This window comes from Epargyreus clarus, unplaced genomic scaffold (assembly GCF_041222505.1).
Source record: "Epargyreus clarus isolate Ecla_fem2 unplaced genomic scaffold, WU_Ecla_fem_2.2 ptg000031l, whole genome shotgun sequence".
NCBI lineage: Eukaryota > Metazoa > Arthropoda > Insecta > Lepidoptera > Hesperiidae > Epargyreus > Epargyreus clarus.
Window position 1 is genome coordinate 2592014 of NW_027332236.1, and position 22257 is coordinate 2614270.

The 22257-nt window shown below is 34.2% G+C and overlaps 1 protein-coding gene across 2 annotated transcripts; it reads right to left on the minus strand.

The window, feature by feature from the left end:
* Positions 1-1502: 1502 nt before the first annotated feature.
* Positions 1503-14353, minus strand: LOC140754797 (facilitated trehalose transporter Tret1-like). 2 transcript variants are annotated; one of them, XM_073089905.1, is made up of 3 exons: positions 14232-14353; positions 5904-6039; positions 1503-5439 (listed from the first exon to the last, which is right to left on the minus strand). In XM_073089905.1, the coding sequence occupies exons 1-3, from the start codon at positions 14262-14264 to the stop codon at positions 4145-4147; spliced, it is 1464 nt and encodes a 487-aa protein (XP_072946006.1). In that variant the 5' UTR covers positions 14265-14353; the 3' UTR covers positions 1503-4144. The 2 variants fall into 2 exon arrangements, with proteins under 2 accessions (XP_072946006.1, XP_072946007.1); XM_073089906.1 differs by lacking the exon at positions 14232-14353 and adding an exon at positions 13764-13967.
* Between the last annotated feature and the right edge of the window lie 7904 nt (positions 14354-22257).

A 22257-nucleotide genomic window follows, 5' to 3' on the forward strand; every position in this document is an offset into this window, starting at 1 on the left:
ACAACTCTGGCTAGGAAACGGTATGATATTTAATGACTCATTGTTAAAACTGGAACATTATTTTGTTAAGGATCTGCTGTGCGTCCGGCTGTGGTGCCTGGGATTTTAAACTCGGAGCCCTCGATTGAGACGCAGAGTTTCTAACCACTAGTATAATGATATTAATATAATTTATTTTGTGTTTATTTCACCTATCTATCAGCATTGACAGTTCCATTGCCAAACATGCGTCTTGTACTTAGCGTCACTCCTAAAGGTTCTCCAATTTTTAAATCCAAGTCGGTTTTCTGCTGTCTTCTTCAGGTCATCTGTCCACATGGTCGGTGGGGACCTGTGCTCCTTTTACCTAAATATCATCACTCAAAACATGAGGGACAACAAAAAATTTCAGGGCGTTCCAGCTTAGTCCTCAGGGGTAACGGTTCATCTGTTGCGTCAGGTAGGAATTTAATACTATCTGGGGTTGATGACAGTTGTCCATGTGCGGCAGTAGCCACTTACCCTCAGGTGAACTGCGTGCTCGTCCTATATTATAAAAAAGGACAATGCTCAGGTCTGGTAGAGTGGTAAGATCTACCTATTATAGTTCACTAGATAAAGCAGAAATCGTGCCTATCTATGTAGCTTTCGAATGGTGAAAGAATTTTTAAAATCGGTTCAATAGTTTTTGAGCCTATTCATTACAACCAAACAAACAAAGAAACAAAGTTTTCCTCTTTATGATATTAGTGTAGATTTGACGCGCCAACAGCATAACATACAGCAATTTTACAAATAACATTGTGATATAATAAGATACACTGGTATGCAAGCCAGTTATAGGCATGTACAACATTTATAGAAATAGAGACGTACTATATTTACGCATAAAATGTAAATTACAAACAAAATAAAATAAAATAAATCTATACAATAAATAAATACAGTTCAAAAAATTAAAAAAAACACGTTTTTATGATAAAATCAATCATAATTCATTCTTTCATATATGCAGGGTAAGATAAGGATGTATGTTGATCTCTTTCTACTGAAAAACGGAGTTACTCACTGACAAACATACAAGTGAAGCTAATATAAAGCGTGTAATATACATAATTTTCCCTAACCCTAAATAAGTAATTATGAATAAATTACTTTGTTCTAGTAATTGTACATAACAACATAATTAAATCGAAGGCCGAGAACTCCTCCCAGTAGTTTATTATTTATAACAAAATAATAAATTACTCAACCAGATGAATGAGAACGAATACAAATAAATCAAATTGATTTTTAGAAATATGAGTTAGATTGACCCAGATAAATTATCATTTAACACAATTTTCAGATCTCTTTATTTAAAAAAAACGTCATCAGTCGCGGGAAACGTTATTGCTTCATTAATTTAGCGATTTAATAATATCATTCAATCAATATCAAATATATTGATTGAATGATATATCAATAATATATCATTCAATCAATATATCAATATACCTACCTACTACATAGAATCTCTTGCTAATATAAAAAAATATAAACATATGGATCATCATTAAATTTAAATATAACTTACAAAAACCATACATATTTATTATTCTTGTATTATTTGGGAAATTATAAAACGATCGAATAAAAAAACTTAGCGACTGATAATGAAATACTGTTTTCAAAACTTGTGCGACTACATTACTAAATGAGCGACTTGAAATATAGAGAGGCAACTTTAGTATTAAGATAGATTAGGTTTTTCTAATTGAATTGGTTAGGTTAGGTTGGAACATATAAGACAATATAAAACTAAGCGAGCAGGGCGCGGTAGCACCCTACGAGCGGGTGGGCCCAATCTGTATAAATTCAGACCTTACCTTTATTCATGATCAATGACATGAGCACACAATATTCTACTTATTATAGTATCTTCAAAGTGATTTTTGTATTCGAAACACTTCATTTAAAATAAAATGCTGCTCAGTATTTAAAAATGAAACATTTGCTAAATATTGAATAAAACGCAGGACGCAATATTTACACTTAGACAATTATTAGATCGCTCAAATATAATGAAGCTTCTCATTTCGTATTTTAAGTAACTCACATTAATGTTTGTAAGTTGCTGTTCTGTTGATTTCTCGTCACTCGCAGCCAGTCGCTCACTTAGTAATACTATAACCAAAATTCATTATTTTTGTCATTCAAAACTTTTATTTGCAGTCACTCGTTTAAATACTACCCGTATTATTTCGCATAAAAAGGTCTAAAGTTGTAATTTTTTATACATTCAAATACTTTTATTATAACTAACTGGAAAAATAATAATTGAAGCATAAACTAATGTTTAGAATTTAAAAATGGAACACTTTTTGCAGATAGTAACAGATTTTTTTTAATTTTTATTTTTTTTTATAATATAAGAGTAGCACACGAGCATGCAGTCCACCTGATGGTAAGTGGCTACTGCCGCCCATGGAAATCTGTAATCAACCCCAGATAGGATTAGATATTCCTACCTGAGGTCGGCCACAGATGCACCGCTACCCCTGAGGACTAAGTTGGAACGCCTCGGATAAGTCTGTCTCCCTTACCACACCCTTCAAACCGGAACACAGCAGCGCTTAACACTGCTGTTATTAGGTAGAAATAGGTGTGGCGGTGGTGCCGCCGGAGTCGAACCACAAAGGGTTCTACCACCTTCAAAATATATTTTGATTGTACTCAATTCAAACTTTAGCAGGTACTTAGAATTTATTTTATGTACATACATGTGAATACAATGCACTTTGAATAATTTTAATCTAAGCCCATAAAAACACAAACTCATCAATGTCACAAAAAATACAAATCATTTTGTAACTTATATTAATGAGCTGTAACTAAAAATTAATCAATACATGATAACTCTATAATAAAAATACAGACCTTGTATGTTCAATCAAAAATAGATATTTAATATTTTAATTTAACAAGCTTGCCGTGTGATTCCGTCCGATATTTTTTTTATTTATTACGAAAAAAAATAAAAAATAGTCATCTCTAGATAAGTATTGTAGTTTTGAGTTTTAACCGAAATTGTTGAATACCAATGTAGAAAATGGACAGAATATTAAATTTTTTAATACATACGCACGTCAAACTTAAATGTATGTATAGTCGTATGTCAAAAATTACAAAAACATAAATAGAAAAAACCTTAATATAACAAAAAAACACGACTGCTTAAATATATAGCCCATGTTACTTAGACGAATCCAACGACACCTCATATGATAAAATCCATCAAGCCGTTTGAGCTACAGGTTGTGCCAACGAAATTTAAATACATACATTCTACATACAGACATACATCAGAAATACATACATACGTAGGTTCGAATAACATTATTCTCCGTAGTCTGGTACAAATACAATTAATTCAACAATTTTAATTAACATACTCATAGTTGATATAAACACATTTTAGTTCGTATAAAACAAATACAATTAATTTAATCAATATTAATAGTCATAAGTAGTAAACTATGAACTCTGTTACATTTTACTTCTTGTACTATTTTACTTCCTTGACAATCAGTCAGGAAGTCAATAGTAATAGTAGTTATGAACTATGACTTCAAAACACACTTTCCGTTAATTTGGACCTTCTAAATGTTAACGGAAGGAGTTTTTGAAGGTCTAATATAAATATATGTAGGAAATGTGATGTGACAGTCGTTATAGCGTTAGAATAGTAGATTGATGCCCATTATTCATATTCAATCTATCCATTCCTTTGCCTAACAAAGATCGAAATTTGACCATTCTAGTAAGCAAATGTCAGCTTTTGATCTTTGTCTATCAAATTGATTGATCGTTCATTGAATAGATTGCTTATCAATAATAGGCGACAGAGTTGTCTAAAATTAAAAAAGGAATTAAAATATTTAAATTTAAAATTCTGACAAATATTATCTACATAAATGTACTAAATCAATATTAATATAATGTAGAATACATTAAAAAATAATAAACCATAAATAAATTTGAATAGCTCTTTACAATATCATTTCTACAGTAAGGAAATGTTTCTTATAAAATATGATTGAAAATTTCTTATAAAACATAAGATACTTTCGAACATATTTTAAACATATGAAAATAAATCAATTATTACAACCGCTTAATAAAATTAATTACTAGCTTGTGGATAACTTTTACTTCTATCACTTATACTTAACAACACATTACTTTCAACTGTCCGTTTCACACCTTTAATTTCGTCCTCAATTTGTTGCAACGTCTTATCTTTAGTCTCTGGTAATATAAGATACAATAAAACTAAACATACTATTACACATATTCCATACAAGGCATAGGTTCCCGATACGCCTGTATCCTCAATCATTATTGGAGTTACTTTAAGAGATAAGGCGTAAAAAGTAGTAAAAACAATACCACCAGCAAAGGACCCTAAACCTTTATGTTCTAAGGGAAAGATTTCCGCCGATATAGCAAACGCTGTTGGAACTAAACCGACGTGAGATACAAAACTGTGCATCAATATGATACTCGGTACTAACCAACGAACCTCTGTCGCTATATGAAAATGAGATTTAATTACAAGCGCCAAACTAACTAAAAACATTAAAGTAACCGCGAAAGCGCCCAAGGTAAATAGTATTGTACGTCTCTTAAACAACCTGATAAGGATACATGAAGTGGATAAAGCACATATCAACAAAACATCTGATGCGACAGAACAATACATCCCAATCGACTCGTCTCCGGTTATCTCAATCATGATTTGAGTTAAATACGCTAACAGAAAGAACCTTCCACTGGCATCAATTGCTATAGTTAACAATGAAACTATCAAGAACGGTTTAAGAAAGTCCTTCCTTATTAGCTTTTTAAACAACTTCGCTAAAAGCAAACGTTTTGTTGGCATATTTTTCTTTCTCTCTAAACGTTCTGCTTGAGCATTAATAAGATCTTTTAGTTCTTTTTGCTTTTCAATTGAGTTTCCATGTGCCCAGATGAACGATTTCTCGCATTCCTCAAATCTGCCCTTCATGGCTAAGAAAGCAGGACTTTCGGGCCAGAATAATATCATGATCGCTGATATGATGAGGGGTACAGCAGCAAACGCGGATATATATCTCCAATTCACGACCAAAGCTAAGGAGTGGCAAGCCAATGATCCCATTGCTTGTGATATCTTCTTCATGCTCATGAAGTAACCCCTTCTTTTTGGATCACAGTATTCAGTGACTGTAATTGCCGTGATGAAGTAACTCCCAACGACGACTCCTTGCATCATTCTAGCAGATAACAGCTCTAAGATAGTATCAGCGAAGACAAAAATTATCCATCCAATCAGTTGGACGACGTTTACTCCAAAATTGACATATTTCCGCCCAAATTTTTGGAAGAGTGGTGACAGGAAGAAGAATCCGAATATTCCGGTGATTCCGTTGCTTGCGGCTGGAACGTTAAAATTACGGATAAGCACAGTGCTGATTTTAACTGAGATGAACGTTTAGCATAACGGCATATTCTTTTTTCTAAGGCCTAACATGGAAAGCTTCGAGTAAACATAAGTCTAACCAAACGTAGAACGCAGTGAAGCGTTTAATATATTTTATATACTAAGTATTGAAGTAGAAAACAAGCATGCAGTCCTACTGATGGCAAGTGAATACTGCCGACCACTGGTAAGTAAAGTGGTTCCCTTTAAAGCGGAACACAGCAGCTTAACACTGCTGTTATAAGGTATGATAAATATGACGATAACTCCATTAGGGTTAAATAGTAAAGGTTCTACTTTAAGGAGGTTTTAGAAAGTCAACAAATAAATATGACGATTAACGATACCGCGCTTTAACTAATAAAAGTTCTACATTAAGAAGGCTTTAGAAAATCTTAACAAAGAAAGGTCCATGCGTTACCGATCCAAGAAGCTTCATCAGAGGTAGCATGGATAGTGCCATTGGGAGCCATGATTGAAGGGTTGAGTACCGCTGGAAACGACACCATGATACCAGATGAGAATGATGTGAGACATCCCGCTGCCAGCACAAGGATCTGGAATGGATTAATGGTTTCTGCTATAGATTTTCTGATCTTCTACGATATATGTATTTCGTGTTATTTTAATATTAAATAAATAGATTTTTTTTTATTTAGAAGTGTCATACGTCCGCATAGTTGATCTGATAGTAAGTGGCTACTGCCGCCCATGGACATCTGTAATCAATCCCAGATAGGATTAGATATTTCCACCTGAGGTCGGCCACAGATGCACCGCTACCCCTGAGAACTAAGCTGGAACGCCTCGGAAAATTATGTTTCCCTTACCACAACCTTCAAAACGGAACACAGCAGCGCCTAACACTGCTGTTTTTAGGCAGAAATAGGTGTGGCGGTGGTGCCGCCGGAGTCGAAACACAAAGAGCTCTAACAGCATCCACATCTGTAACTAACCTCAGATGATATAAAAAATACAGTTGAATTGAGAACCTCCTCCTTTTTTGAAGTTGGTTTATAACAATCCTAACTAAGGTCAGCCACAGCTGGTTTGCTACCCCCAAAGACTAGTAGTCAAACATTCTTCAAACCATAACACATTAGCGCTTAACACTGTTATTAGGCAAAAATAGATGTGTCGGTATTATCTCCGGAACTGAACCACAAAGGGCTCTACTATCCTCGATAATAAATAATGATACTCAAAAAGAAAGATACTCTTTTTGTTCGTTATAATTAACAACTAGAATACTATGTTTCTACTATTGGTCTAAGATCCGAAGCTAAATCGAACTGGACTGAGCTGATAATAGAATGAAACTCATTTTATAATGAAATTAGTACATTGGGTAATACATTAAAAATGGGTTTGCTAAAAAAATCCTGGACAGGATAATTTTAATTATTTTTTGAAAAATTAAAATTTAATTGAAAATTAAATTTTGCAACATCAAGATAATAAGAAAATTCTATTCTGAGTGAATGTTAAAAACATACAGAATGTGCAGGCTTTGGGTTGCCTATTATTTACGTGGACGAACTACTGGGTTGTCAGGTATAAACAGGTATTTCGCTGGCAACTACTTTCACTCATGATGATAATAGATAAAATTTTATATCAGTAGAAGCGCTGTTTTATTGTGAACACGTTGATATAGGGTTGTCTGCAAAATGAAAATTAATTTTTCAAAAAATAATTAAAATTATCCTGTCCAGGATTTTTTTAGCAAACCCATTTTTAATGTATTACCCAATGTACTAATTTCGTTATAAAATGAGTTTCATTCTATTATCAGCTCGGTCCAGTTCGACTTAGCTTCGGATCTTCTACTATATAACGTGGGTTATCACCCCTTATTCATAATCAATTAATCTTTTACCTACCAAAGATCAGTTTGGATTTGTTAAATTTGGATTTTTGGTAAAACAAATACTTATAAATTGATTTTTAATGATTGGCGATAATAGATAACAATAAATATAAAGATAAGATAGTAAACCAATAATAAAGCTTTTATTAAACGTATTAATGATTTTACCAATAAATAATAATGAACAATTGAACAATCAATCATGCTATCCGAGGACTTGTCGATATAAACACTTTGTTTCAAAATCAACTTGTTGTTGTCCTACTGCTGGGGTTCTCCCAAGGTTCCAGAGTGATTAACGCTTATAAATACACCTTTGAAATAAGGTTAAGGAACTTCTTGAATTTTTTATGTTTTTTGATTAAAAAAATAATTAAAAATATACATAAATAAATATATACATGTGGGAGAATGCTTCATTTCATATATATAAATATTCCGTTTTTAAAATCACATGATATTAATTTCGAACTACCGCTCCGTATTAACAATTGGCTACCTGTATCATGGTATAAAAAAGGGGCGCGCAACTGTCAACAGATCAGAAGTTGTCCAATAGTGGGCACGGCACGGTGGTGCTCTGAACTGTTTGGTGTTTTGCTTGGGTGTTATTGTTACTATGGTGGCATTAACGCTTATTCGTTTAATTATTTTAACTATATTTTTATAAATATTGGTTAAATTAGTTGAATCGAAATACCATTGTAGATCTACCTACCGGCGCGCCCACATCAGAATCGGGATAGGATACGCCCTTTTATTACGTAATAGTTTTAAAGTAACGGTAACAGAAGATAAATCAACCGCGTGTATAGGAAGTGTTCTACTGAAGAATTTATCGTGGCTGTACTCCTGACGACAGTTTGGGACGCGCAATGGAGGCGATATGGACAAGGCTTTCGACATTGGAGGAGCTGTGTGTGAAACACATGATGAAACCGGTTGCGTGAGTAACGTGTACGGTTTGTCTAAATATTGTAATAATTTTATGTGCATTATTTTAGCAAGCGTGTGAAAGCAACCGCAAGCTTGGGTACCGCAAGCTTGGGTATGAAAATTGAGGAGGTGGAAGGTGGTTAGCATCATCCATGTTAACTGTCTACGTAATGAAGACCATTTGCGCCGAGATTCATTGGCGAACGATTGGCGCTCCGGTATGATCAAACCAATGGTTTTTATATTTTCGATTGTTAAACTTGCTATTTTTTGCTTTTTGAAAGTTGTTAAAGATTATAAGAATCACTAATATGAAAATGTTTGGTTATGCGCGAAGAAATTAACAATCATACGTGTAGGTACCGACATTTTTTTAGAAATGTTTTGGCTTTTTAAAATATTCGAGTAATTTCAACTATGCTTTTCACAGTTTCGTTACTTATAGCAACGCTTTAATAGGCGATGCTCAATAAGTAGATGAACAATGATCATATTGTTTTAAATTATTGCGCTGCAAAAAAATATTTTACGATTGTGAATACAAGTTCTGATATCTACCCTTTTGTATGTACCTATTCGTTGTAATGCATTTAACATTCTTAAATAAACTCCGTCTTAAAATAAAACTAGTCACAATGAAGATTATTATTGAAGTAAAAGGTTTGATAAATCAGGTAGCATACTTTTTGCCATCGCAATTCCATGGCCGTAAATTTCGTAAGTTTTATTTCTAGTTTCACCTGGAACACCGTGATAGTGAGATATGTATTGTGCTCATTGAAAGGTGTACTCTCAACCAGCGCTTGTCATTTTTAGTAGGATGCTATCTAATAATATTTACCTAGCGCTTGTTCCCAGAATCTGTAACTAAAATGAATGCTTATTGGGGGTTTTGTAACAACACTTGACTTGTGATGGCCGTAGACGTGGACCAAAATTGAATGAAAATGTAACATTTAGATTCTGGTGGTGAGTCAGTAAGTTGTTTATCGGTAAGCGACTTTGTGCTCTTACAAATTTGTGTATTTAAAGTTATTGGTTATTGGTTTATAAAGGTTACAAGTTGCGAAGGATACATTAAGGTAAAGCTGAAGAAAAGGAGTTTGGTAACGTTCGCATCACCCCAAATGGTGTATTGGACTAGGCAAAAAAAAAACGGTGAATTAAGTTATAACTTATTAATAAACATTTAGTCTTCTGTGTTTTTAACATTGTTTTGTGACATAATGTGTAACTATTACTTGCTATTCGCTTTAAAAATTGCAGAAGTAAAGAGAATCGAAGCTTAGCTGACTGTAGAAAAAAAAAAAACAGTTACTATAATGGTGCAAAGCTGTAAGCATTTTGATCGGTCAAATGTGTTTAAAGGTTTAATTTAATAAAGACAATTCATTAGCCTCGCTCGGAGTCGATCAAGTATTTTTAATAATAACTTAAAGTTTGAACTTGTTTTACAGTAGTTTAAATTGTTATTGGATCTTCTTTCTTATTTTGCGTCATAGTAAATAATACCTTTCGAGATGACGTACATCACGATCCTAGACTTTACGTGTGAAATTATATTATGTTGGTACCTTTAGTGAATACTTTAACAGTGGTAAGTCAACTATACCATCATGTAATCTAGCTAACAATCTAAATGTTTTAATTATTCATTGACATAAGGAGTTTATTGTTATTTTATTTAGTTTTGTAACTGTGTAGATGACGACATTACGTCTAGATATACGGCTGTGGATATAACAAATTCAGAATATTCACGCACGCAATGTTTATATTATACGAAACAATTCGGCGTGTTTTTCTCCTATTCATAATTTTGTCGTCGTTACACTCAAGCAGATAAAGGTTATAAAGGTGGTAGAAACTTTTAGGGTCCGGCAATACCAATACCATACAGCAGTGTTAGGCTCTGCTGTGTTGAAGATATTGATGGGCCTCAGTAGCCACTTACCATCAGGTGGACTGCATGCTTGTCTGCTACTTCTAAAATTTGATTTAAAGTTTTTGTGTGTGAGCGAATATTATGTATAAATCAATACGGGACGAAATAACGGTATTTGTAGGTATACTTATTATTCAAATGGTTAATTACAATAACTTTTGGAAGTTATTCACAATTTCTGGTGATAACAGTTACTTAACGTATGTGTTATATTAAATTGAAGTAGGTAATTCTATTATTATCAGATATTGTATTGGAACTCGCGGTTCATACCAGAAAATATTCGTTACTATTTTGTGTTCATACTGTTTCGATCGCTGTTTGTTATTCTACTAATTAAAATGTATATCTTTGCAGATTTATAAGTCAAAGTCAGGTTCGGACGAGCAATTATATACCTACTGCAAGTTCTGATAAAATTCGAAAAATCGAATACTGCAAAAAGAAACAGAGACAAGAGTACATACACTACTGTCAAATTGGACTCTGCAATGTGTGATCATTATTGTGTGGTAAAGACTTTGTTTGCAGCAATGCCTATCGCACAAACGAAGGTAATTGTAAAATTCAAGGTAAAAGTAAAATGATATAAGGTAAATAATATAATGAAGGTAGGATGACTCCAATAACTTTTTACGTTTAATGACCTGGTTTTCGTTGTAATGTAACTGTGGACTTCAGAGTGTTATTTCGTTGGCATTTAACGTCATCACATGAACGGTGCGAACTATAGCTCATGTTATGGTAAGGCAATAGTATTTTAATTATTTTATTAAGAATAACGACCACGGAGTACTTGCTGCTCTGATATTTTCTTTACTGTATGTAAAGTTGACATTAAAACTGTTTTGAACGTGACAATTCACTTTATTATTATTTTCACACATTTGTGTTGTAGACATCAGGTTTTTCGGTTTGAAATTAACTTTTACTTTTTTATTTTTATGCTTGTTACAGCTTATTTGTTTACAGTTCTAAATAAGAAAAGCACTCGTGCATGGTTTTGAGCAGGTCTCGAATAGTTTCTTATAAAATTCTGTCATAGTCAAATGAGCTGACTTAAAAGGCATTAATGATTTTCAAGAAATCCTGTCTGAGATAGTCAGACACATTATAACAAATTCGGTAAAGGAAGACATCGTGAAGAACTACACATCGGGAAATATATTCTCAAGGGTATCTGGAGTCTACCCAGTGTACGTTTGGCGATGCAGAAGACTATGCCATAGATTTAAGCGAGCCAAACGAAAAGATCTGTAGATTTTACTCTCAAACCATGAACGAAACGCGGAGCTCTCTCGTTATATCGTATATAATTATTGACTATACATATAATGTAATGTGTTTTCAGACTACGAGAACATATGCTATGGAAAGTAAACTATTTGAACATGTCAGATGACTGTGAACCCTGTGAAGCAATGACAGTATCGACAGTCAAAAATCTGGTAAAAACTTTGTGTTTCTCTTGAGTACCTGCGAACTTTGGAACGGTATGTGGATTGTAAGTTCTGTGTTATCAGGATTGTCTTGCATATCGATGACTGTCTGGCCAACAGTCATGTTTATGTTTGATAATAACCCGAGTGCCATGTGATTTGGCAATTCTTTTCAGGAAATAATCAATTATGTACGTACGTTATGTGACTTAACGAATGTTTTTGATGTCATGTGACTTGACATCAGCCATGTGATTTGGCAATTCTTTTCAGATAATAATCAATTACGTACGTAAGCTATGTGACTTAGCGAATTTATGATGTCATGTGACTTGACATTAGCCATGTGATTTGGCAATTCTTTTCAGGAAATAAACAATTATGTACGTACGCTATGTGACTTAGCGAATTTATGATTGTTATCGTCGTTAATAAGAAGCTTGGATATTAACGATATCACATTTTTATAACGTTACATTAAAGTAATAAGTGACGCATTTTATACTACAGTTTAAAAACAGATGCGGGTAGGTGAAGTGGGGACGACACCTTAAAGGCGCTCGAATTAACAGAGAGCGACATTCTGGTCGGAGACTTCAGCAAGAACAGTCGAATAACGGAGATACTTGTGTAGTTATAATACTTCTAATCACTAGTGTGAACTTACTTACGTATAGTTATTATATCGTTACTCTGTACCTTTTATGTGACTATAAGATTACACGCCTTCAAGACCTTCAAGATGACTATTATTTAATATGATGTCATGTGACTTGACATCAGCCATGTGATTTGGCAATTCTTTTCAGATAATAATAAATTACGTACGTAAGCTATGTGACTTAGCGAATTTATGATGTCATGTGACTTGGACATTAGCCATGTGATTTGGCAATTCTTTTCAGGAAATAATCAATTATGTACGTACGCTATGTGACTTAGCGAATTTATGATGTCATGTGACTTGACATCAGCCATGTGATTTGGCAATTCTTTTCAGATAATAATCAATTACGTACGTAAGCTATGTGACTTAGCAAATTTATGATGTCATGTGACTTGACATTAGCCATGTGATTTGGCAATTATTTTCAGGAAATAATCAATTATGTACGTACGCTATGTGACTTAGCGAATTTATGATGTCATGTGACTTGACATCAGCCATGTGATTTGGCAATTCTTTTCAGATAATAATCAATTACGTACGTAAGCTATGTGACTTAGCGAATTTATGATGTCATGTGACTTGACATCAGCCATGTGATTTGGCAGTTCTTTTCATGTGACACGACCATTTATTTACACTATTAGACACCGGTTATGGGGTTAACCAATTAAAGTTACGTGTTTTGTGTACCATGAGATTTGGCTTCTGTGGTTAAAATTGAGACTATATTATCCGCGAATCTAAAGTAGTTTTATCCACTTCTTTAATATTATTTAATTTGATTTTTTTAAACTTTTGTTCGCGATCCGTAACGGCTGCTCGTCAGAATGGCCGTGTGGGAGAATGCTTCATTTCATATATATAAATATTCCGTTTTTAAAATCACATGATATTAATTTCGAACTACCGCTCCGTATTAACAATTGGCTACCTGTATCATGGTATAAAAAAGGGGCGCGCAACTGTCAACAGATCAGAAGTTGTCCAATAGTGGGCACGGCACGGTGGTGCTCTGAACTGTTTGGTATTTTGCTTGGGTGTTATTGTTACTATGGTGGCATTAACGCTTATTCGTTTAATTATTTTAACTATATTTTTATAAATATTGGTTAAATTAGTTGAATCGAAATACCATTGTAGATCTACCTACCGGCGCGCCCACATACATACATAAATAGCAAAAAATAAGTGGCTCATGAATAAATAATTCGCCAAGTACGAGTCGATCTCGCACATTGAGGCTTTCATACCACCAAATGTTCATTACATTTTACTTATTTTTATAAAATTACATGTTAAAATATTTAAATGTGTTTTATTGTTCTTATTTGTATTTATTATAATAGCAGTTATAGTTGTAAACGCATTGTAAAAAATTCAACTGGCTTCCAACAGTTAGATTGAAAAATGCCGAAACATACCGGTGTGTTTTATGGAGACCCCCTTTAATATTCTATTTTATTTTATTTTTAGTATTTGTTCTTATAGCGGCCACCATTATGCATCCTCATCGTAAAACATGCAAGTGTATATCTATTACGGTTTCGTAGATAGAGTCCTGTGACAGACGGAGAGACAGCGAAGTCTTAGTAATAGGGTTCCGTTTTTACCCTTCGGGCACAGAACCCTAGAAATAAAAAAAATCAAAATAAGGCCAAAATAACCTGCAAGCTTAAAAAATCATACAGTAGTAGCACTTAGCCTAACTAGCATAACTGCTTTTAGCAGTAACTACCTATGATCTAGTCGGAACATAAAACTTTCTAAATTATTGGAACACTTGTGTCAGGCTAATGTTTTTAGCCTTATTTGGCGTTTTTATTATGGATATAATGAGGGTCAATTTAATTTCTTAAGTGTTTATAATTATAAAGTAAAAAATACATTACCTGTTTCCCACAACCATCATCTATGCTGCTCATTTGATCAAGTACTAATTTTGCCTCTGTTCACAGAGGCAGATAAAATATAAAAAATATTATTAATCAATGACTGTCTCGATAATAATCACAAAATTAAATATATCCAAAGTCACATCACATCACTAAAGTAACAGAATGATTTTTGACAGGCTTCTTAAATAAAAAAATCTTAATTCAAAAATATTCTTAATTCAAAGAATTAAGAATGTATTCCTTCTTTCTAATTCGGAGAATTAACAATTTATTATTGTTTTTTTAACAGAATTATTTTTAATTCCGTTTTAATTTTTTTAACGGAATTGTTACCAAAATTATTCGATAAATTCAGTGGACAGTTAAGTTACGCGGTTATTTTATTATGTTTCATTTTATCAATAAAATTAAACGTATCTCATTAAACCGGATTTTATTTCTCAACTTCGTAATCGGCAGTCGTGCTGCTTTTGCACTACAAAGATTTGCACAGATTCTCAATAACAATTTTCTGAATAACAAGTTGCAAACTTGTCTGTTGCCTTTAAATACGTGTATTTATAATGTATTCAAAGTTGAAAGACTCCTTGAAGCTGATAGAATCCTGGTTCGATTTTAAACATCACCGCCACACCTATTTCTGCCTCATAACAGCAGTGTTAGGCGCTGCTGTGTTCCGGTTTGAAGGGTGTGGTAAGGGAGACATACTGTTCCAGCTTAGTCATCAGGGGTAGCATCTGTGGCCGACCTCAGGTAGGAATATGTAAACCTATCTGGGTTTGATTACAGATGTCCATGGGCGGTGGTAGCCACTTAACATCAGGTGGATTGCATGCTCGTCTGCTACTCCTATGCTATAAAATAAAACATACACGCACGACTAAATGCATGTATGTGTGTGGCACGCGCGTGTATGCGTTAACACCGAGATAAGACAACCGCTTTATCAAAAGTATCTACCATACATAGTAGTTATACTGGTTTATCGGCTTTATTTTGATGTTTGAGCGCTCAAAAAGCATAAGTGTATTTATGAAGTATATGCCTTATGCTAGCTTCCCACGGTGCGTGATATCACAGATGAACACTGTACAACGCACAGTGGGATCAGGATCGTCTTTGGCACGAACGAGTCGAGCGGTGCCTCGACATCGCGAGTCAGCCCCTGCAACGGTGCATTGCAGTTTGTTAGACGGGCTACTCACAAATCTGCCGTAGGGCAATATAACGTGCACGGCGGTCGTGGCGATATCGGGAGTATCTCTACACACTTGTCTGCCGTGCAGTGATTCAGAGTATTGTGACCTACTTAGGTTATGGCAATCTAGGAACCAAGGGTGGTCTTGCGCCTCTGCCACCCTGCAGGACCAGTCTAGGAAATTGCCCCTGCTTGCGTAAACACACCACAATGAGGGAGGCAAGGGACATCCCCACTCTTACACACTTGATTGCCCCTGCGGCAGGTGCGTGAGTATCCCGTATACTTTGCACGTCATTCATTTAACAAATGAGAAAATGGCTTCGTATTTTGCAACTTAGACACACCCGCGACGCGCGCCATCGGAAGAGCCTTGGTACGATCCATAGCAGTCCGTGCTCCTCAGCCATCCGTGCATAAATCCGTAGAATCAGCGGCCGTGGGAAGCCGCTATAACTTTAACCCGACATTACCTCAGTAACCAGTTTTTAGCCTAAAACAATATATCACTTTTGAAAAACAAATCATGTTTATTTATAAAGTCACGCACGTCGTAAAAAAGGTTCATTAGTTTTATTTTATTTTTACCTGTGCCAATGTTGGCATATCATTTAAGCGGGTGCAAAAAATAAAAGGCTTCAAACACCCATCGATTATTCGCATCATCACTAAAAATATGCTGGTGCACAGATGTCTTATATTAAATTATTTTTCAAAATGTGAATCCTGACTTCCTATGGTGGACTATATTTTTGTTTTGTGTGTTGTTTGTTGTATGTAGGTATCTAACGAAGAGTTTTTTGAGAAGAATACGAAAAATCTTGTTATACGAAAAATCGTGGCACGAGAATTGTACATATAACCTTTTCCCACGGACTAAATTGTGAATCTAAACCATTCTCAAGTCCCCTTGAACACACACAACAAATTTCATCAAAATCAGTCCACTCGTTTAGGAGGAGTTCAGTGACATACACACGCACATAAGAAATATATATATAAAGATATATAGTAACACAAAATCTTGTTAGAGAGCGTACTGTCACAAGGGATCTGTCTATCTTTTAAACCCTAATAGATAGACACTTGAATTTTTATAGAGTATGTATAACTGTGGCCGTCATAACAACAAATACTAAAAATAAAAGACTTGAAAATAAATGGGGGTTGCCTTACAATAAACCTCATTTTTTTAGCGTTTTTCGCTTTATCTATTCAATGGTAAAAAGTAGACAGTTCAAATTTTTACAATGCATTTACTTTTATGGCTGCTATGAGAAAAATACTAAAAATAAATGAAAATACGGTGTACTTAGCTAATAAATACCATGTTAATGGTAGAAATCCCTTTTTTAAAAAAATATTATCGACCCTGATATAAAAGCTACATTAAAATAGGGCTAAAGATTAATGCGAAACTTTTCCATCCTGTATATATCTCCATAAATATAATGCTACAAAAAATCTACACAACATACTAATAAATCAATGCTAATGAACAATCAATATTAATGTAACGGCGTGACCTATCAACTTTATGACAAGACGCCATTAAATTACGAAAAAACAAGTTATCTCGTAAAACAAAGATAGATCTATTCAAATAAATAAAATAGAAGTGTAAGTTTGTAATGTTTTTTAATAATATAATAAATAATCTTCAAAAAAGGTGCAAAAAGAGCTCTCATACAAGACGGGCGATGCATTGTTCATGCTTGTCTGGGGTTGATTGCAGGTGTCAATGGGCAGTATGGGCTACTTAACATCAGTTGGACTGCATGCTCGTCTGCTACTTTTGTATTGTATATATATAAGTAGATTTTTTTGTTTTTATGATTGCTAGTTGACCTTCATTGAAATTTAATTACATGTGGGCGCGCCGGTAGGTAGATCTACAATGGTATTTCGATTCAACTAATTTAACCAATATTTATAAAAATTATAGTTAAAATAATTAAACGAATAAGCGTTAATGCCACCACAGTAACAATAACACCCAAGCAAAATACCAAACAGTTCAGAGCACCACCGTGCCGTGCCCACTATTGGACAACTTCTGATCTGTTGACAGTTGCGCGCCCCTTTTTTATACCATGATACAGGTAGCCAATTGTTAATACGGAGCGGTAGTTCGAAATTAATATCATGTGATTTTAAAAACGGAATATTTATATATATGAAATGAAGCATTCTCCCACACGGCCATTCTGACGAGCAGCCGTTACGGCTCGCGAACAAAAGTTTAAAAAAATCAAATTCAATAATATTAAAGAAGTGGATAAACTACTTTAGATTCGCGGATAATATAGTCTCAATTTTAACCACAGAAGCCAAATCTCATGGTACACAAAACACGTAACTTTAATTGGTTAACCCCATAACCGGTGTCTAATAGTGTAAATAAATGGTCGTGTCACATGAAAAGAACTGCCAAATCACATGGCTGATGTCAAGTCACATGACATCATAAATTCGCTAAGTCACATAGCTTACGTACATAATTGATTATTATCTGAAAAGAATTGCCAAATCACATGGCTGATGTCAAGTCACATGACATCATAAATTCGCTAAGTCACATAGCGTACGTACATAATTGATTATTTCCTGAAAAGAATTGCCAAATCACATGGCTAATGTCAAGTCACATGACATCATAAATTCGCTAAGTCACATAGCTTACGTACGTAATTGATTATTATCTGAAAAGAATTGCCAAATCACATGGCTGATGTCAAGTCACATGACATCATAAATTCGCTAAGTCACATAGCGTACGTACATAATTGATTATTTCATGAAAAGAATTGCCAAATCACATGGCTAATGTCAAGTCACATGACATCAAAAACATTCGTTAAGTCACATAACGTACGTACATAATTGATTATTTCCTGAAAAGAATTGCCAAGTCACATGGCACTCGGGTTATTATCAAACATAAACATGACTGTTGGCCAGACAATCATCGATATGCAAGACAATCCCGATAACACTGAACTTACAATCCACATACCGTTCCAAAGTTCGCAGGTACTCAAGAGAAACAAAAGTTTTTACCAGATTTTTGACTGTCGATACTGTCATTGCTTCACAGGGTTCACAGTCATCTGACATGTTCAAATAGTTTACTTTCCATAGCACATGTTCTCGTAGTCTGAAAACACATTACATTATATGTATAGTCAATAATTATATACGATATAACGAGAGAGCTCCGCGTTTCGTTCATGGTTTGAGAGTAAAATCTACAGATCTTTTCGTTTGGCTCGCTTAATCTATGGCATAGTCTTCTGCATCGCCAAACGTACACTGGGTAGACTCCAGATACCCTTGAGAATATATTTCCCGATGTGTAGTTCTTCACGATGTCTTCCTTTACCGAATTTGTTATAATGTGTCTGACTATCTCAGACAGGATTTCTTGAAAATCATTAATGCCTTTTAAGTCAGCTCATTTGACTAGGACAGAATTTTATAAGAAACTATTCGAGACCTGCTCAAAACCATGCACGAGTGCTTTTCTTATTTAGAACTGTAAACAAATAAGCTGTAACAAGCATAAAAATAAAAAAGTAAAAGTTAATTTCAAACCGAAAAACCTGATGTCTACAACACAAATGTGTGAAAATAATAATAAAGTGAATTGTCACGTTCAAAACAGTTTTAATGTCAACTTTACATACAGTAAAGAAAATATCAGAGCAGCAAGTACTCCGTGGTCGTTATTCTTAATAAAATAATTAAAATACTATTGCCTTACCATAACATGAGCTATAGTTCGTACCGTTCATGTGATGACGTCAAATGCCAACGAAATAACACTCTGAAGTCCACAGTTACATTACAACGAAAACCAGGTCATTAAACGTAAAAAGTTATTGGAGTCATCCTACCTTCATTATATTATTTACCTTATATCATTTTACTTTTACCTTGATTATTACAATTACCTTCGTTTGTGCGATAGGCATTGCTGCAAACAAAGTCTTTACCACACAATAATGATCACACATTGCAGTCCAATTTGACAGTAGTATATGTACTCTCTTGTCTCTTTTTCTTTTTGCAGTATTCGATTTTTCGAATTTTATCAGAATTTGCAGTAGGTATATAATTGCTCGTCCGAACCTGACTTTGACTTATAAATCTGCAAAGATATACATTTTAATTCGTAGAATAACAAACAGCGGTCGAAACAGTATGAACACAAAACAATAACGAATATTTTCTGGTATGAACCGCGAGTTCCAATAGATACAATATCTGATAATAATAGAATTACCTATTTCAATTTAATATAACACATACGTTACAGTATCTGTTATCACCAGAAATTGTGAATAACTTCCAAAAGTTATTGTAATTAACCATTTGCAAGAATAATAAGTATACCTACAAATACCGTTATTTCGTCCCGGATTGATTTATACATAATACTCGCTCACACACAAAAACTTTAAACCAAATTTTAGAAGTAGCAGACAAGCATGCAGTCCACCTGATGGTAAGTGGCTACTGAGGCCCATCAATATCTTCAACACAGCAGACCCTAACACTGCTGTATGGTATTGGTATTGCCGGACCATAAAAATTTCTACCACCTTTATAACCTTTACCCTTTATCTATGTAACGACGACAAAATTATGAATAGGAGAAAAACACGCCGAATTGTTTCGTACAATATAAACATTGCGTGCGTGAATATTCTGAATTTGTTATATCCACAGCCGTATATCTAGACGTAATGTCGTCATCTGCACAGTTACAAAACTAAATAAAATAACATTAAACTCCTTATGTCAATGAATAATTAAAACGTTTAGATTGTTAGCTAGATTACATGATTGTATAGTTGACTTACCACTGTTAAAGTACAAAAGGTACCAACATAATATAATTTCACACGTAAAGTCTAGGATCGTGATGTACGTCATCTCGAAAGGTATTATTTACTATGACACAAAATAAGAAAGAAGATCCAATAACAATTTAAACTACTGTAAAACAAGTTCAAACTTTAAGTTATTATTAAAAATACTTGATCGACTCCGAGCGAGGCTGATGAATTGTCTTTATTAAATTAAACCTTTAAACACATTTGACCGATCAAAATGCTTACAGCTTTGTACCATTATAGTAACTGTTTTTTTTCTACAGTCAGCTAAGCTTCGATTCTCTTTACTTCTGCAATTATTAAAGTGAATAGCAAGTAATAGTTACACATTATGTCACAAACAATGTGAAAAACACAGAAGACTAAATGTTTATTAATAAGTTATAACTTACGTTAATTCACCTTTTTTTTTGCCTAGTCTAATACACCATTTGGGGTGATGCAAACCTTACCAAACTCGTTTTCTTCAGCTTTACCTTAATGTATCCTTCGCAAATTGTAACCTTTATCAATAACTTTAAATACACAAATTTGTAAGAGCACAAAGTCGCTTACCGATAAACAACTTACTGACTCACCACCAGAATCTAAATGTTACATTTTCATTCAATTTTGGTCCACGTCTACGGCCATCACAAGTCAAGTGTTGTTACAAAACCCCCAATAAGCAGCTTTCATTTTAGTTACAGATTCTGGGAACAAGCGCTAGGTAAATATTATTAGATAGCATCCTACTAAAAATGACAAGCGCTGGTTGAGAGTACACCTTTCAATGAGCACAATACATATCTCACTATCACGGTGTTCCAGGTGAAACTAGAAATAAAACTTACGAAATTCACGGGCCATGGAATTGCGATGGCAAAAAGTATGCTACCTGATTTATCAAACCTTTTACTTCAATAATAATCTTCATTGTGACTAGTTTTATTTTAAGACTGGGAGTTTATTAAGAATGTTAAATGCATTACAACGAATAGGTACATACAAAAGGGTAGATATCAGAACTTGTATTCACAATCGTACAATATTTTTTGCAGCGCAATAATTTAAAACAGTATGATCGTTATTCATTTACTTATTTAGCATAAGCAAGCATCGACTCTTAAAGAGTTGATATAAGCAACGAAACTGTGAAAAGCATAGTTGAAATGACTCGAAGATTTTAAAAACCCAAAACATTTCTAAAAAAATGTCGGTACCTACGAGTGTGATTTTTAAATTTTTCGCGCATAACCAAATATTTTCATATTAGTGATTCTTATAATCTTTAACAACTTTCAAATAGCAAAAAAATAGCAAGTTTAACAATCGAAAATATAAAAACCATTGGTTTGATCATACCGGAGCGCCAATCGTTCGCCAATGAGTCTCGGCGCCAATGAGTCTTAATTACGTAGACGGTTAACATGGATGATGCAAACCACCTTCCACCTTCTCAATTTTCATACCCAAGCTACTTCACACGCTTGCGGTAGCTAAAATAATGCACATACAATTATTACAACATTTAGACAAACCGTACACGTTACTCACGCAACCGGTTCATCGTGTGTTTCACACACAGCTCCTCCAATGTCGAAGGCCTCGTCAATATCGCCTCCATTGCGCGTCCCAAACTGTCGTCAGGAGTACAGCCACGATAAATTCTTCAGTTGAACACTTCCTACACACGCGGTTGATTATCTTCTGTTACCGTTACTTTAAAACTATTACGTAATAAAAGGGCGTATCCTATCCCGATTCTGATGTGGGCGCGCCGGTAGGTAGATCTACAATGGTATTTCGATCGAACTAATTTAACCAATATTTATAAAAATATAGTTAAAATAATCAAATGAATAAGCGTTAATGCCACCATAGTAACAATAACACCCAAGCAAAATACCAAACAGTTCAGAGCACCACCGTGCCGTGCCCACTA